This window comes from Grammomys surdaster, unplaced genomic scaffold, assembly GCF_004785775.1.
Source record: "Grammomys surdaster isolate TR1022 unplaced genomic scaffold, NIH_TR_1.0 349, whole genome shotgun sequence".
In the NCBI taxonomy this organism is placed as follows: Eukaryota; Metazoa; Chordata; class Mammalia; order Rodentia; family Muridae; genus Grammomys; species Grammomys surdaster.
Window position 1 is genome coordinate 907,044 of NW_021604768.1, and position 17,518 is coordinate 924,561.

Consider the following 17,518-nt stretch of genomic DNA (forward strand, 5'->3'; position numbering starts at 1 on the left):
GAGAGAGAGAGAGAGAGAGAGAGAGAGAGAGAGAGAGAGAGAGAGATGTGTGTGTGTGTGTGTGTGTGTGTGCTAACAACAGGCTTCAGTTGGGTTCACAGGGGGAAGAACTCTTCTTGCCTGCAGGAGGGCTTATACCTGGTACTTCCACTAGGCCTGAATCCATCATTCAACTCCCACTGCACACATCACTGTGAGGTTTCTGTGGCATTTCTGCCAATGAATTTGACACTGGCAAGGAAGTTTTTAGATTTCGAGTAACAATATTGTAACAATGTTGTTGGAAAACTTAATTGCCTGGTTAACTCACAAAGAATGTGAACTAGTCAACCAAATTCACTTCATGTATGAGACTGTTTCTTTCACTGGAAAAACGTTCCTTGTGTTCATTTATGTCAATCACTCTCTGATCTCTGTTCCTGGCAACCACTTGACTGCTTTCTGATGGAATAGTTTGGAAATGGTCTATGATTTAGAAACATCAGGGCCCTGGCTAGTCTATCATCAAAAGAATTCATTGGTGACTTGTTCTGTTACTAATAGATTAGTTAATAATCTTGGAGATTCAAGAGCCATCTTTGACTAGGGGCATCAGTCATACAGATATGTATATTTATCCACAACCAAGCTGATGGGCTTCTGAGTGGTTTCCATTGTTTTGTTCCTGTTGTGGTTTTTTTTTTATTTTTTGGATATTTTATTTACATTTCAGATGTCCTCCCCTTACCCCATTCTCCCCTCCCACCAGGGAACTGCCTATCCCATCTCCCCTCCTCCTGCTTCTATGAGGATGTGTCCCCACTTATCCCCCCACTCCCACCTCCCCACCCTCAAATTCCCCCACACATGGCTTCCAGGCTTCCTGGGACCAAGGATCTCCTCTACCACCCATACCTGACAGGACCATCCTCCCTTGCATGTATAGCTGAAACCATGGGTCCCTCCCTAAGTGCTCCCAGGCTGGTGATTTAGACCTTGGGGGCTCTGGTTGGTTGTATTGTTGCTCTCCTCATGGGGTCGCATACTCTTTCAGCTCCTTCAGTCTTCACTCTAACTCCTCCATTGGGAATCCCATGATCAATTAAATGGTTAGCTAAGAGCATCTGTCTCTGAATATGTCAGACTCTTGCAGACCTATGCACTTCCTGACATCCACATCGGCTTCTACCTTTGGTGGCTGTACGTGGAATGGTTACCCACGAATGGTCTGCAGATGGCCCCTCCTTCAGTTTCTGTCCTACACTTTGATTCCACATTTGCTCCCTTGAGTATTTTGTTACTCCTTCTAAGAAGCACTGAAGCACCCCCACTTGGTATTCATTCTTCATGAGCTATATATGGTCTGTAAATTGAATCTTGGATATTTCAAGCTTCTGAGCTTAAATCCAGTAATCAGTGAGTGAATACCATGTGTGTTCTTTTGTGATTGGATTACCTCACTCAGGATGATATTTTCTAGTTCCATCCATTTACCTAAGAAGTTCTCAAACTCATTGTTTTTAATAGCTGAGTAATATTCCATTGTGTAAACATACCACATTTTTCATATCCATTCCTCTGTTGAAGGACATCTGGGTTCTTTCCAGCTTCTGACTATTATAAATAAAACTGCTATGAACATAGTGGAGCACATGTCCTTGTTACATGTTAGAGCATCTTCTTGGTATATGCCCAGGAGTGGTATAGCTGGGTCCTCAGGTAATGATATGTCTAATTTTCTGAGGAACTGCCAGACTGTTTTCCAAAGTGGTTGCACCATCTTGCAATCCCACGAACAATGGAGGAGTATTCCTCTTTCTCCACATCCTCACCAGCAACTATTATCACCTGAGTTATTTATCTTAGCCATTTTGACTGGTGTGAGGTGAAATCTCAGGGTTGTTTTGATTTGCATTTCCCTGATGACTAAGGATGCTGAACATTTCTTTGGGTGCTTCTTGGCCATTCACATCTCCTCAGTTGAGAATTCTTTGTTTGGCTCTATACCCCATTTTTAATAGGGCTATTTGGTTGTCTAAAGTCTAATTTCTTGAGTTCTTTGTGTATATTGGATATTCGTCCTCCATTGGATGTGGGATTGGTGAAGATCTTTTCCCAATTTGTTGGTTGTCGTTTTGTCCTATTGACAGTGTCCTTTGCCTTACAGAAACTTTGCAATTTTATGAAGTCCCATTTGTCAATTCTTGATCTTAGAGCATAAGCCATTGGTATTCTGTTCAGGAACTTTTCCCCTGTGCCTAGGTATTCAAGGGTCTTCCCCACCTTCTCTTCCATTAGTTTCAGTGTATCTGGTTTTATGTGGAGGTCCTTTATTCACTTGGACTTCAACTTTGTACACAGAGATAAAAATGAATCGATTTGCATTCCTCTATATGTTGTCCTCCAGTGATCCTAAAGTCATCATAAGGGACATGGGCCTCCAGGGAGGACTCACTACTCTATGAGTGTTGTGAGCACAGAGGAGTCTTCAGGTTGAAAGGTACACTCAAGGTCCTGCTCTTGTTCTTCTCTTTAAGTTGGTATGACAACTGTATACCATTTGACAAGAGCCCCATGGCTTCTCCTGTTACAGCTTTCTGCTCCCTGCTCTTCACACCAACACCCGTATTGGGTTAGTGAAAAAAAAGAGCCAGGGATCACGATGACTCCATATTGGAGATCAGAGATCCTGGCATACCATAAGGACTTCAGATGCCATGCTATATCTGTTTAGAAGGCCAGGGAAGGAGCAGAAACTGAAGAAGTGGCTTTGCCCTACTGATGGCTATTGGCTTCCTGTGGCTTCTGCCTTATCAGTTCTTCTGAAATAAGAACTTTGCCCCATCCAATCAAATGTCCACACCTACACCCATAAAGGTACAAATTCCTGCCTGAGCCAGGCAGATCTGTTCTGTTTCCTGCTGTGAGAGTCTCATCTTGCAGCAGCACAGGTTTAAGCCTAAGATTCAACCATGCCATTTGCTAACCTTCCTGATTGGCTGTATCTCGTGGCCTATGGGCTCCTGCTTCTCCTCCAACCTGTGCATGGTGAGACTATCTTAGTGAGCAGAAGGGACGTGGGTCAGAGCTGCCTGAGTTCTGTAGAATCAGAAGTTGAGCTTGTGGAATGGTAGGCAACAGGGAGGGAAAAGGAGCTGGTGGAGAATGACAAATGACAGCATGGGGATTGTGTGCTTTCTCATGTCTCACCAAGGCACACGAGCGTCAGAGATGTCTGAGGTTAGCACTTACTGAGGAGGCAACAAAGACAGAAGAACAAGCAGGACAGGTCTCTCCACTGTGTGTAGTTGTACCTAGAAATGCTGCTGAACATGGTTAATGACGATAATTCCTTCATAATGCCAAGTGGCACTGAGCCTGTCACTTTGTTGAATATGGAAGAGACCTGTCAGTTTGCAAGAAGGTCATTGGAAAAGGTATCTGTCCTAGGTGATCCAGAAGCCCTCATTTCCACATCCTACTGCAGAACTGAGACAACCCAGCTTACCTCCCCCATGGATCATGGTGATGACAAGGTAGAAATTCCCAAATGTGGTGACAGCTGATGACATCTCTCTACTTATAGGCCAGGACTCAGACAGCCCCATCAGGAACACACACTCTGGCCAGGTGAGAGGCAGCCTTGTTCATGTGAAAGACACTAAAGCTGGTGTCCACACCTTCCTGGGAATTCCCTTTGCCAAGCCTCCTGTAGGACCACTGCGCTTTGCACCTCCTGAGGACCCTGAGCCATGGAGTGGTGTAAGGGATGGAAACTCAGAGCCAGCCATGTAAGTTCTGGAACCTAGGGGACTTTAGGCCTGTGCTCTAGGCCACAGTGAAGTGCTTCCTCCACCTAAGCTCTGTAGCTGTTTTCAGCCTGCGTTGAGGGGCATCTCCAATGCTTATTTCTGATAAATGTGCTAATGATTACAGTAGAAAAACATTGCTTACCTGCAGGTTCAGAGCTTGGCACCTTGTTTTATTTCTGTTGCTGTGATAACATATCCTTAGATAGTAAATTAGTGAAGACAGATTTTATTATGGCTGACAGTTCAAGCATATAATCAACCATACATGGGAAATCACGGAGTCAGAAATTTAAGAAAGCTGATGGCATCAAAGTCATAATGAGGAACAGAGTTTACAGGTCACAGGCATGCCTAATAAAGTTCACTTACCTTCTCCATTCTTATATAATGAAGCTGTCCCTTCCAAGAGAATGGTGCCTCCTACCATGGGCAGGTATTCCTATTGCAAAGAACATTATCAAGATAACTTTCACTGGCATGCTGATCTCCCAACAGGATCAAGACAATCTCGTAGTAAGATTCTTTCCCCACATGATTCTACAGTGTGTCAAGCCAAAAATCAAATCTAACCACAATGCCAGAATTTAAATTTTATATACAGAAGGATTGATTGTTGGAAGAGAAAGCATATAATTTTAAGTGAGGCTCTCAGAAGTCACCATAACGTACCCCCCAGAATATAACTATGTATGGTGAGGCCTCCATTAAAAAATTTGTCTCTAATTCCATTTGCACAGGACTGGTGGCCTTTACTGTGGTAGGGACTTTAGAGAAGAATCATGTTAGCAAGCCATCATGGAAAGCAGAAGCTATGGGTCCCAAAGTGAAAATTCAGACTGAGATACAGATTTGACCACCACATACCTTGGAATTCCTGCCTTCTATTTTCACTAGGTGTCTGCAAAAGGATATAATGAATTTAGAGATTATGAAGGAAATGAAGCTGACCATACCTCCCATCCCTATGTCTGAGGACTGCCTGTATCTCAATATCTACACACCAGCTCACGCCCTTGAGGGCTCTAACCTGCCTGTGAGTGTCAGGTTATGGCCACTGGGAACAGGTCATTTATTTCTGTGGAGGATGGGAAGGAAAAAAATAACTCTGAGCTCCACTGAAGCTTAGATCCTGATTACTAGTCTTACCTTTCTGAGTTCAAGAAGGTCATGTCAGCCCATGGTCAGCTGCTTAAACGTGTGTGTGTGTGTGCGCACATGCATGCGCACGCGCGCATGTGTGTTTCTCACAGTCCTGAGGCTCTGGTAGGTAAGAGGGTCTAGGTATTAGATTAAACCATTAATTCTATCACTTTGGCACACCAATTCACGACGGTGTACAACAGCTGAATACTGATATCACCCAAATTTGTAGCAGCAAGTTTTCTGTTAGGCCAGTGGAATCTGAAGCCCCTTCTGATTAGCAATCAGGAAAGTCACTTAGGAAGACCCTCCAGTTTTTGTTCTACTTAGGTGGGTCAGAGAGTAAGAATGACTTTAATTTAGATCTGGAGTCTAATCCATGCTGAGATTTTTAGAGTTGGGAAGGCAGGAATGGAAACATGCTCACAGGCCTAAAGCACCCCATCTGTGGTTCATTTCTGAGATATTGAGGAGATCTGTTTGTAGGTCGACCTGTACATTACAAAGCAGTTGACAACCTAGTGGGCAGTGTAGATGACCTTGGGATGTGTGTGGGCCTCCTGGCATCTGAGTTGCTGTCTCCAGGTGATGGTATGGATCCACGGTGGTGGACTGGTTCTAGGATGGGCTTCTGTGAATGATGGATCCACACTGGCAGCTACTGAGGAAATAGTAGTTGTCTCCATCCAGTATCGATTGGGTATCCTTGGCTTCTTCAGGTAAGCCTGGGATTGGGCTGGGTAATGGGGACTAAGTAGTACATGGGCAGCCATCCAATACTTCTTCCTGCTACTTCTCAGCACTGGAGACCAGCATGCCAGAGGCAACTGGGGATACCTGGACCAAGTGGCTGCCCTACGCTGGGTGCAGAAAAATATCGCTTACTTTGGAGGCAACCCTGACAGGGTCACTATATTTGGTGGATCAGCAGGAGGCACAAGTGTGTCTTCCCATGTTGTGTCCCCAATGTCCCAAGGACTCTTTCATGGAGCCATTATGCAGAGTGGAGTGGCCCTGCTGCCTGACCTCATCTCTGACACTTATGAGGGGGTCTACAAGGTAAGTGCCCTGAAGAACACCTGCCCCTAGAATAATACCTACATCATTGCTTGTGCAGATCTAGTGTTCAGTTAAGTGAATTTTCTGTATGCTGAGAATGTTGTATGGTAGCAAACCTCTATCCAGTGGCTTCTGTCATTACCAAAAACACTTATGCTTGGTACCCCAGTTGGCTTCTTATACTCGTGATAAAGACGATTACCAAAAGCTCCTTTGGGAGGAAAAGGTTTATTTCTGCTCACATCTTATGATCTATCTTGAGGAAAGCTTCATGGCTTGATACCTGTGCTTCCACACTTTGTCCTTTTATACAACCCAGAACACCTGCCAATGGGTGCCACTGCCCATAGTGAGGTGGGCTCTTCTATATCAGTAATTTCTCAGGAAAAGGCCCAGATTTGCCTATGGACCAATCTGATAGAATGAATTTTTATCGCTGAAGGTCCTCTTTCCAGATGATCATGGATTGTGTTCAGTTTGAAAAAGAAATCTAACAAGAACACATGAATTGAGGGAAAGGGCCAGCTGGTAAAAATATTTGCTGTGCAAGTGTGAGGTTCCAAGTTTAAATCCTCTGAAGCCATACAAAGTTGATGGTGACAATAAGTGTCAGAAACCCCAGTGTTCCTATGGCAGTATAGAAAACAAAGACAGAAGACTCCTGGGAAGGTCATAGGCCAGCTAAGCTGGTGTCAACAAATGAAAACAAGAGATATATTGACATGTAACAGCTGAGACTGTGCTCTGACCTTCATCAGCAAAATGTGCTATACCATATCTATTGTCACCCATGAGTAACACATACACACACACACACACATACACACACAAATACACACACACACACATACACACACACACACACACACACACACACAGATACCAAAGTAACAACAAAACAATATTCAGGTAGAATGTTCCTTCCCACCTGTCACCTCTGAACAACAGAAATTGTGAAAACCTCCACACCTTCCGTTCATACACAACAAACACACACACACAAACACACAGAGACACCAAAGTAACAACAAAACAATATGCAGGTAGAATGTTCTTTCCCAGATGTCCCCTTTGAAAAACAGAAAATGTGAAAACCTCCACACCCTCCGTTCATACACAAAAACATTAGGGTGTGGTATATAGGAATAATAACTTCTAGTAGAATCACAGAAACTCTCCTCCCTGCTAGGAGGGATGAGCTAACCATTATCTGTTCCATTTACAGACAGTAGCCAACCTATCTGGATGTGAGGCCCCAAACTCAGAAGCCCTGATACACTGCCTGCGAGCAAAGAGTAAAGAAGAGATCCTGGCTATTAACCAGGTTGGGAGAATTGTGTGTCTTGGAGGACTTGATGAACAGTATGTGGAATTGCCATTATTTACTATTCAAATGATCTAACTCACCTCCACGGTTTGGTGTCCTTTAAATACAGTGTGCAAAAGAAACAAAACAAATTATCATGTAAAGTTCTTCCTAAAGTGTGCATAGAACCCTGGGATGAGATAGGATATAGGGAATTGCTGTGGATAGTCATGGACATTAGAATATTTATATGATTAATCTTCAGCACTGACCATCAATGCTGTGTAGGTCTTCAAGATGATCCCTGGAGTCTTGGATGGGAAGTTCTTACCAAAGCATCCTCAGGAGCTGTTGGCCTCTAAGGATTTTCACCCTGTCCCCAGCATCATTGGTATCACCTCAGATGAATGTGGCTGGGGAATTCCCATGGTGAGACCTAGTTCTAAGCCCCTGAGTACATAAACTCAAATGGTGAGTCCTCGGAACTCAGAGATACCTTGATGTAGTTCCAAACTATCCAATACTTAAGACTATCCTCTGCCTCTCAGCACATGGGCCTTGACCAAATCATAGAGAAGATAACCAGAGAGACCCTGCCAGCTGTTCTGAAGAGCACAGCAGAAAAGATGGTGAGAGAGACTTTGGCTCCTGACCTGATAGAGAAGGTTCCTGTACATTTTTCCCAGTTAGCATGCCAAAAAATAAAGTGTGTGAGTGTGTTTGTGTGTTTGTGTGTGTGTTTCTGTGTGTTTCTGTGGGGAATCAATGAAAAGCTTTTACAATTTCCCCTATACTCTGTTTTATTGCTGGCCACATTCCTTACTTACAGGCTGCTGCCTGCCTGTCATCATTCTTCCTAATTCCTCTGGTATAGATGCTGCCTCCAGAATGCAGTAACCTGTTAATGGAAGAGTACATGGGGAACACTCAGGACCCAGTGATTCTCCAAGCACGGTTCAGAGAGATGCTGGGGGACTTCATGTTTGTGATCCCTGCTCTCCAAGTGGCACATTTCCAGCGTGAGTACATCTGGGACTAGAGCACGGACAGGGAGTGCTCAGATCCGTGGGACCCAGGTGAGCTCTGCAGTGTCCAGGCCTATGTCTATCTTAGGTCTCTTATGGCAGGCAGCTTTCTCTCACTAAATCTTTATGTCTAGTGTAAAGGCTGGCATCCTATCCAGGGCTAGAAGAGGAAACACGTTAGTTATCCTCAGTGTCTTATCATCTACTCAGCTGGGAATGACAGGGTCTCTGGTTAACAAAGGTTTCCCATGTCCAATGATCCAGTCTGGATTTCACCACTCAATTGTCATTTCAGATTACTGTAGAGCAAGGTTTCTTGTCACCAAAGTTTGGGCAGATAAGTTCCATAAGAGAAATCATGTCACCATGTTTCTTCCCTTCCAGGTTCCCATGCTCCTGTGTACTTCTATGAGTTCCAGCATCTGCCCAGCTTCATCAAGCATGCGAGGCCATCTCATGTGAAGGCAGACCATGGGGATGACATTCTGTTTGTCTTTGGCTCCTATATGTTTGGAATGAATTGTGAGTCTTTCATGTTTTCCTAGAACTAAATGGAGCATCAGATGAATTCCTTAGGGATTATTGAGGTCTCTATCCAATTGGGACATTGAGAGTCTGGGAAGGGACAGGAGAAATGTTCCCCATATCCAAGCTTTACAAAAAACCCAGGCTCCTCTCCCTAAAATATCCTACAGTTAGAATACAAACCCTTCTTAGTTTGGCTTGCACTAGAAGGAATGAGAGCACACCGCTGTAGAAATCAACCTAAGAAACATCAAGTAGTGCTGTTGATCAATCCTGTATTCTGAGTAGGAGGGAAGATGGTATAAATCAGGACTAGGGTTTGCCCTCAGGATGTAGTTTCTGTAGGAGAGCATGAGTTGGCACCTGCATGAGGAGGCTAGCACTTGGTTCTCCTTCTGTCTGCAGTTGACCTCACTAAGGAGGAAGAGCTGTTAAAAAGGAGGATGATGAAGTACTGGACCAACTTTGCAAGAAATGGGTGAGAATACACCCTGTCCAACCTCATTACATTCAGGTCTACTGTGAGCCCCATTAGTATGTATGGGTCCTTAATTACGTGACAATCTTCAGCTCAGGGTACACTCAGGCAGATACCTTCTAGCTGTCATTCACTGTTTGAACCACAGAGACTGGGTGGGTCAGTCACACTATTGTGGTGCTGGTCTTTAGATTGAACTTCTGAGAGAGAAACACAAAACTAGCCATGTGCCCTTGCTGCACATGCAGTAGACACTGGTGGTGACACTTGTATCTATATGAGTACACCGGCCATCTTCCCCTGAAGCCCTTGGTATGCTTATTCAATGCTTTCACCAAATATCAGCTTCAGGTTTTGGGTAAAAGTCTTTCACTCTTCCTTGCTGGCTGGCATATCCACAGGAACCCCAACAGTGTGGGTCTACCCTACTGGCCTGTGTTGGACCAAGATGAGCAGTATCTGCAGCTGAACACCCAGCCTACTGTGGGCCGAGCCCTGAAGGCCAGAAGGCTGCAGTTCTGGACCAAGACTCTGCCGCAGAAGATTCAGGAGCTAAAGGGTTCTCAGGACAAGCATGCAGAGCTGTAGCATCCTGTGTCAAGAAAGGTGTGTGAGGTTGAAAGCAGGTGGGGTAATTCTGAAGTTACAATCTCTATTGATCTATAATCATTTGTTCCAACAAGAACATAAGCATTTCTAACCTCTGCATTTTCTCTTTCAGACATGTATGAGAACCACCCTATGTGTTATTCATTATCATTCTGGAAAAAATTCATTAGAGTCAATAAAAGCTCTCATAACAGTGTGGATGAGTGAGCCCCAAAGTACCCCTATCTTCTTTAACTCTTCAGTAGACTAGGCTACTCTTTCCTTCTGTTATTCCTTCCTTCTTTCTTTCCTTCCTTCTTTCTGTCCATCCTTTCTTCCTTCCTTCTGTCCTTCCTTCCTTCCACTATCTTCTCTCCATCTTCACTCTCCTCTTCTCCAAGCCACAGACCCTCTTGAAATGATGTGCATGCTTCAGGGACTGTAGACTGCTGCTACTGAGTGCATCAAATCCTGTATCCTCTCAGTATATTTGTAATTGCCATTAGAAAGTCTACTTTCTCTGAGTCCTTTTGCCTTCCTTCAGAATTCTTTTCATAAAACAATATTGATTACAAATAGGAATTAATATACATGTCCTCTCATGTGTGGTGCTAAGATAGGAGGATAACAGGAATCGGAGAATGATAACAAGATCCCCATCTCTGGAACAAACAAAATATCGTAACCTCAGTAACTTAACAACAGTAACAAATGTACAGTCTTATAGATTGTGAAATTCGGGGTCAAGATGCCCACAGATTTGCTGTGTGTTGAGAACCAGTTCTCTGGGAAATCAGTCTCAAGGATTCCTTCTTCCGCCCTCTCCTGGTAGGATGTGCAAACAGGACAATTGCAAGGATACGAATTAGTCCTTGCTGACTTGAACTGGAGGGAGGGAAGACCTTCCTCTCAGTGAGGCTGACCACTTAGGATGTTTCCATTCTATATGCACAGTACTGATTGAAATTTCTACAGCCTCTGCCCATCAGCTCCTGTATATACACTAAAGTGTGAAGAGACACTCAGAACGTGCTCTAGACTTTTAATAATTATCTCCTTTTTTATAGCTTGAATGTTCGTTGTTTTTATGATGCTAGAGATTGGTCTTAGGACTTGTGCATTTTTGGCCATTGCACCCATGAGCTATAGTCTCAGACTACTGTGGATTGTTTACATGCAATTAAATTAATCTATGTTAGGTGTATGGTTGACAAGCCATGAGTAAGTTCTATGCTTCCTTCAAACCCTTTTCCTGTCATTCAGTATCATAAACACTGCGTCAAAGTAAACATGACATTACTTTATCTTACTATCCTTGGACTTGTCTCAAATCCAAAATAACTAGAAGGTTTTGTGATTGGTTAGGGAACTCCATGTAAAGATTTTGTTTCCTATTATTGTGGAATGCCCAGCAAGTGTCCACACAACATATTCTATCCACTTACCTATGAAAAACTGTTTTCCTTGGAAACTAGCTCTTCTTTCTGGAGACATGGTTTCTATATATCCCAGGAGGGCCCTGAGCACATTATCTCATTGACTTATATTGCAGGTTTGAGTTTTAATAAGCTGTATGAACATTTCCACACATGATGTCAGGCGATCACGTGTATTAAATTTTTTAATTTACAACCTAGAGCAGAATTGCTACGTCGTAAGATATGTGTTAAATATTTAAAGCTGTTGTTAGGCTAGGGAAATAGCAGTGGTAAACAAGTGCCCATGTATTTTCAAAGCCCTGGGCACCATAAAAAATAAAAGAAAGCCAGATCAATAAATAGGCTTTCAATCCTAGCTACTTAGTTGAGAGGCTAGGGATCACAAGGTAAAACCTGTCTGAGCTATAGAGCAAGCTCCAGACAAAACTGGAAAATTTAGTTGAGGTCTGTCTCCACATAAAAAGTACAAAAAATGATCTGACTCAGCAGAATTGGGTAACACTGATCCTGGTCCCCATTTCCAACTTAGGGAGTCTTACACAGCACGTGGCAGAGGAGAAGCAGGAGTCCACAGGCCACAGCATTCAGCCAGTGGAGAAGCCTATCTGGTAGTATTATTGACTTCTAGGCCTGAGTCTGTGCTGTTATGAGTGACAGGGTTGCAACAACAGGAAACAGAATATGTGGGCCTTGTTCAGGCAAGAATTTGAATGAATGTGACTTAGGCAGAAGTTTTATTGGGCAGAACAAAGTTCCTGTCGCAAGGGAGCATCACTAACTAGTCCTAAATGACAGAAGCAAGTGGCCAGAAGGCAGAACAAATCAACTTCTGAAGTTTCTTTCCTTGGCCCACTAGAAAGGCATAGTGCATTGACAAACTTTATGTCAACTTGACACAACTAGAGTCATCAGAGACGAGGGAGCCTCAACTGAGAAAATGTCTCAGAAAATAGCCAAGATTTGGCTCCAGGCAAGTCTATAAAGCATTTTCTTAGTTAGTGATTGATGGAGGAGAGCCCAGCCCATTGTGGATGATATCACTCCAGGCTGATGGTCCTACATTCTATAAGAAAACAGGCTGAAAACCCATGAGGAGGAAGCCAGTGAGCAACACTGCATCACTCCCTGTCTCTGGGTTCCTGCATGCTCTAACTGCTTTTCATGATGAACTGTCATATGGAATTGTGAGCAAAATAAACCCTTTCCTCCCCAACTTGCTTTTGCTCACAATATCTCATCATGGCAATAGTGATCCCAACAAAGACTCATAGAGTGGCTTCTGAAGTCCCTCTGGGATAACAAGAGTCCTGTCCTCAAATCTGAAGTCATCATGATCCCTATCCTATCCATCAACCCACTGCAGATACTGGAAGGAAGATCAGGGAGCAGAGAGCTGTAACAGGAGAAGCCACAGGGCTCCTGTGAGTAGGTACATAATCAAGATACCACAGATAGAGAGGTGTGCAAGGGCAGGAGCTCTGAGTATGACATCCACCCTCAAGATTCCTGTGCACTGTCAAGACTCAGAGGCCCTTGCCCCTTATAGTGATCCTAAGATCTATAAATAACCTCGCTGTTAGGTCATGGTAGCTTCATTGAAACACTGCAATTCTGCAGGAAAGTCCTCATTTCCTATTCTATCCACTCTATCCACCTCTATGCCATGGCTTCTCTAATGGCAAAATCCTTATAAGAAAAAAACAGTCATCTATCTACTCTTCAAATATTGTTTAATGCTTCATATTCACTTATGTGCATATGTGTGTACATGCTCATTTGAATATTCATGTGTCATGGCACATACATAGAAGGAAAAGGACACTTGAAGGAGTCAGTTGTCTCCTTTTACCATGTGGGTCCTGGAGATTAAACTCAGGTTATTTGTTAGAGTTGGCAGTCCTTACCCTCTGAGAAATTTTCCCAGGCCATACTTGATGAACATACCATGGGCATTGCTGGGGGCAAGTAAGGGGTGGATGAGGAATGGAGGACAGTAGATCTTGACAGGTGGGGAATTTGTGTGCTGGAGTTAGGTTACAGCTGGGATTGTGCATGTGGCCGCTGAATGGGGGCGGGGTTAACATCATCATCAGGGTGGAGACAGGGACAGAAAGCTTGTCTGGGAAGGGCTCAGGTCTAATCCTAGCACATCATTTTGAGCTATGAGAGGTTCTGTTTCTTCAGTTGTACAGTGAGCTCAGGCATTCTTCAAGTTCTCATTTGGGTCCCCATCCTGCTCATGGGGAAGGAAAAAAAAAAGGAAGATCCATATTTGCTGCTACAAAAGGAGGTTTTGAAGTCAAAGAAAATATCCTTGCCAAGATCTGCCTCCATGTTGTGTGGTAGTCTGACATCTCTGAAGAGGTTAGCTGTCTGCTGGAACTCACAGAAGTTAACAGGCAGGAGCCTGGGGGTGTGGAAATGTAGGTCCTTACCTGGACCCATCCCGCCTCATCTTTGTGTAAGATATCTTGGCCTAAGATTGTCTGGAATGACATGGCTAGAGGTGTGTGTGTGTGTGTGTGTGTGTGTGTCTGTGTGTGTCTGTGTGTGTCTGTGTGTGTCTGTGTGTATCTGTGTGTGTCTGTGTGTATGTGTCTGTGTGTGTGTGTAAAATGTAAACTCTAAGACCGAGGCAGGAGCCTTGGAAAGGGTTTTGGTTAAAATATGACCCTGGCATCCCCAACTCCCTGAGTAATTTGGGGAATACCTAGAGCAAAATTTCCTCTCTGTCCTAATCTGTGTCACACTCTTACACCAGACATTAGGATTTACTAAACTAAAAGCCATTAGAAGCCTGGGACCAGAGAAGAAATAGAGACATAGATGGAGACCTGGATTCCATAGCTATCCCTGAACATACAGCTCTAAGACATCCTTAGAATAAAACCACTTTGTCAGTACTAGAGATCAAACACATGGCCCCATGCATTTGAAGCAAATGTTCTACCACTACCCAGAGTTCCAACCCAGAGGCATCTGTATAAACATAATCACATTGAGCACATGGTACTTGTAGGCAGGGTTCACAACAGGAAATTCTCCACCATCTCTTTGAGCTGTACTTGGAGAGTCTCAAGAGTCTTCAGGGTCTCTCAAATACTCCTCTACCAGTAAGTCAGAAAAACCAGGAGGCAACATGTAGTTCAGAGGGATCCAGAAAAGGTGTGTTAGTAAGACTTCAGCACCAGGAACAGTATCCTCAAGTTAAAAGAGAGGGGTCTGGAATGGGAGAAGTTCAAGAAGAAAGGACAAGCTAGGGTGGCCCCATCTCTAAACACAAACATGCTCTAGTTTTTGCTCAAGTGTCTCTTGGCAATGGCAGATAACTAGAAGCTCTCTAATTCTTAGCTCACAACCTTAAAAGTCTGACCAATTGTGTTGGTGTGCTCTGTAGAACAGCCTGAATGGTCTCTGCCCATTTTCCCCATTATCAATGTTGCACATAACCTGAGAGGTTGATGGAAAGATTCAAGTCAGAAATAGGATATAACTGAGGCTGTGGAGCTCTGAGAACCCCTCCACACAATGCATCCCTTAGGTAATAAAGGGGTTGTATCTGGGACTCACCATTGGGATGCCCCAGCTATACTCATCATTGGTTGCACCAATGATGCTGGGGACAGGTCAAAAATCAGCAGAGGCCCACAGCTCTTCGGGATGCCTGGATAAGAACTCCCCATCCACCAAAGCATGAAGAATGACCTTAAAGACCTGAGGGACATTCATAGTGAGGGATCAAATTAGGTCCCAGACATATTTTGAAACCTAATAAGTTAATTTCACTCTTTATTAATTTATCCAATGGTTCCCATACAGATCTCTGTATTTGTCAAATGTATCCATTTCCCATGGATGGCCACAATGGCATCAAGCCATGTTCATGGGGGTAATTTTCTCTGAATAGAAAGAACTTTCTGTTCCACTCCCTACTAGACCCCCTCCTAGACACTAACATTATTCAATCAAACCTTGGTGTTTGCCAGAATCTTCTCTTCATTCTTGCCTTTCAGGAAGCCCACCAGGGCCTCTGGGTCCATCTGCTGACATCCATGGGTATAAGGCATAAGGAGGAGCATGTTCATCCTTCTGCATAGAGAGAGAAGTTTTCCTAATACTCCTAGCTAGTGTGGATACCCCATTAAACACAAGGTGAGACTGTATGGAACACATAGGAATATAGTTTTTCCTACTTTACTGATGCTGAGATGAGATAGCCAGAGGAGCCAATGCATCTGCTCCTATGGTTCTGAAGATAATGAAAGTAACCAAGTACTACTATTTTTATACAGAGAAAGTTCTCAGCTTATTTGAGGCAGAGGAGTATGGATTCTGTCCCTTGATGTCTTCAGCAAGAAAGAAGGAAGAAGTGAATTCCCATGTACCTCTATGATTTGTATTGTCTTTACAGAGCAGACAGAACCATGAGGTCTAAAAGTGAGGACTGGGGTAGAAGGCTGAGCTTGAGAGAATTGTAAATCACCTGAGCAGAATGGGAGATGAGGCCAGGCATTGTGGCCATCCCACTCTGTATATCGGCACCATGGAAGAGTCCTCGGGACACAGGAGACACAAGTGAAGACACACTTGTGCCACCAACTGACTCATCAAAAATAGTGACCGGGTCAGGGTTGCCTCCAAAGTGGGTGATATTCTGCTGGACCCAGAGTAGGATGGCCATTTGGTCCAGGTAGCCCCAGTTGCCTCTGGTGTGCTTGTCTCCAGTCCTGAGAAGTGGAAGGGACAGAAATGACTCAGTTATCCCATTTCTTCTCAAGCCCCTATTCCCTGTCCAGCCCTGGAACCACCCAGAGTATCCAAGGACACCTACATTGTACTGGATAGTGACCACCACCATGTCCTCAATGGCTGACAACTTAGATCATACAAGGAAACCATGTCCATTACAAGTACAGCACCATGGATCCATACCTACACCTTGTTAAAAAAATGAAATAAATGACAAGCTGTACACACAGAGCTCAGACATGTGTGCAGGCAAACCACCTATGTACACAAAATAATAAATAAGTAAATAAATAAATAAATGTCCTCCTACACAGATAAAGGTTACAGACTCGGGGGAAGCTGTGATGAAGCCCAGACCTCTAGTTAGAGGTTTGGAAATCTTAGATCCTACTTATTAGGGGATCAGAAAGATGAGGACACTAGGAGTCTCCATGGCAGCCTTTGACCCCAGGTTTGGACATTTTTACTGTTTCTCTCTGTCCCCATTAAGGCCTGAAACAGGTGTGTGGCCCCTACAGAGATGTTATATAAGTGAGGATAAAGTAATTTCCCACTAGATGTTAGGACCTCCTTCACCTAAAGTGAGAATGTTCAGGATTCCTCATCACACCCCCAACCCCCCTCCACATCCCCAGGCTTCTCAGCTGTCAGTGCACATATTTGTTCCTTGTTAAATGGCATCTGGTCATATGGGTTGGTGTAGTGAGAATTTTGTTCTTTTTTTAAAACCCACTATGATGGTTAGCATATGCTTGGCCAAGGGAATGGCACTGTTAAGAAGTATAGTGATGTTGGAGTAGATGTGTCATTATGAGTGTGGGCTTTAATACCCTTGTCCTAGCTACCTGGAAGTCAGTTTTCTGCTATCTGCCTTCTCAACAAGAGGTAAAACTCTCAGATCCTACAGCACCATGTCTGCCTGGATGCTGCCATGCTCCTGCCTTGAAGATAATGGACTGAACATCTGAACCTGTAAGCCAGACCCAAGTGTCAGAGTTACCTTGGTTATGGTTTCTGTTCACAGCAATAAAACCCTAACTAAGACACCCAAATTTGTTATGTGATTGGGGTTTTGTTTTAATCCCAGGTATGGAGTCTGGGCCTGCTTTAGATTGTCCACAGCTACTAGCTATGATTTCTCTCATGTTTTTTGAACGGTGAGTTTTGCAAGTTGTAGATAGTTTGTGTTTGGAATTCTGGGGAATCTTAAGAAGTGTATAAATATGAGATTCCCAAGAGGGCCTGTGGAAATTACTGTGGAAGTCCCTCCTTCTGCAGCAGCTGCTGCTGTTTCCTGCTGTTGTGTTTGCTGCTTTTGCTATTGCTGGGTTGTTTACTGGATTGCTGAATTTTTTCACTGCAGGATTGCTAGATTGCTGGATTGCTGGATTGCTGGATTGCTGGATTGCTGGATTGCT

General features: G+C 43.8%; 1 protein-coding gene and 1 long non-coding RNA gene across 2 annotated transcripts in view; one reads left to right on the forward strand and one right to left on the reverse strand.

Moving 5' to 3' along the window:
• Positions 1 to 2,893: 2,893 nt before the first annotated feature.
• LOC114630977 (pyrethroid hydrolase Ces2a) lies at positions 2,894 to 10,131 on the forward strand. The gene is made up of 13 exons (XM_028779300.1): positions 2,894 to 3,027; positions 3,566 to 3,770; positions 4,686 to 4,824; positions 5,517 to 5,650; positions 5,732 to 5,990; positions 7,216 to 7,314; positions 7,585 to 7,725; positions 7,845 to 7,925; positions 8,171 to 8,315; positions 8,706 to 8,843; positions 9,252 to 9,324; positions 9,726 to 9,930; positions 10,046 to 10,131. Exons 1-12 carry the CDS (start codon positions 2,952 to 2,954, stop codon positions 9,910 to 9,912), a joined length of 1,677 nt encoding a protein of 558 aa, XP_028635133.1. The 5' UTR covers positions 2,894 to 2,951; the 3' UTR covers positions 9,913 to 9,930; positions 10,046 to 10,131.
• Positions 10,132 to 15,990: 5,859 nt separating this feature from the next.
• LOC114631001 overlaps positions 15,991 to 17,518 on the reverse strand; it is a 24,826-nt gene continuing 23,298 nt past the window's right edge. The window contains exon 3 of the long non-coding RNA XR_003712889.1: positions 15,991 to 16,078. This is a non-coding gene — a long non-coding RNA (uncharacterized LOC114631001). The remainder of the gene's footprint in view (positions 16,079 to 17,518) is intronic.

What these genes read in the sequence shown, in the direction of transcription:
- LOC114630977 (XM_028779300.1), top strand. Translation starts at nt 2,952, where the DNA reads ATGCCATTTGCTAACCTTCCTGATTGGCTGTATCTCGTGGCCTATGGG. An exon ending in CTTATGAGGGGGTCTACAAG is followed by an intron (nt 5,991 to 7,215) that starts GTAAGTGCCCTG and finishes TTCCATTTACAG; the next exon opens with ACAGTAGCCAACCTATCTGG. An exon ending in CCAAGTGGCACATTTCCAGC is followed by an intron (nt 8,316 to 8,705) that starts GTGAGTACATCT and finishes CTTCCCTTCCAG; the next exon opens with GTTCCCATGCTCCTGTGTAC.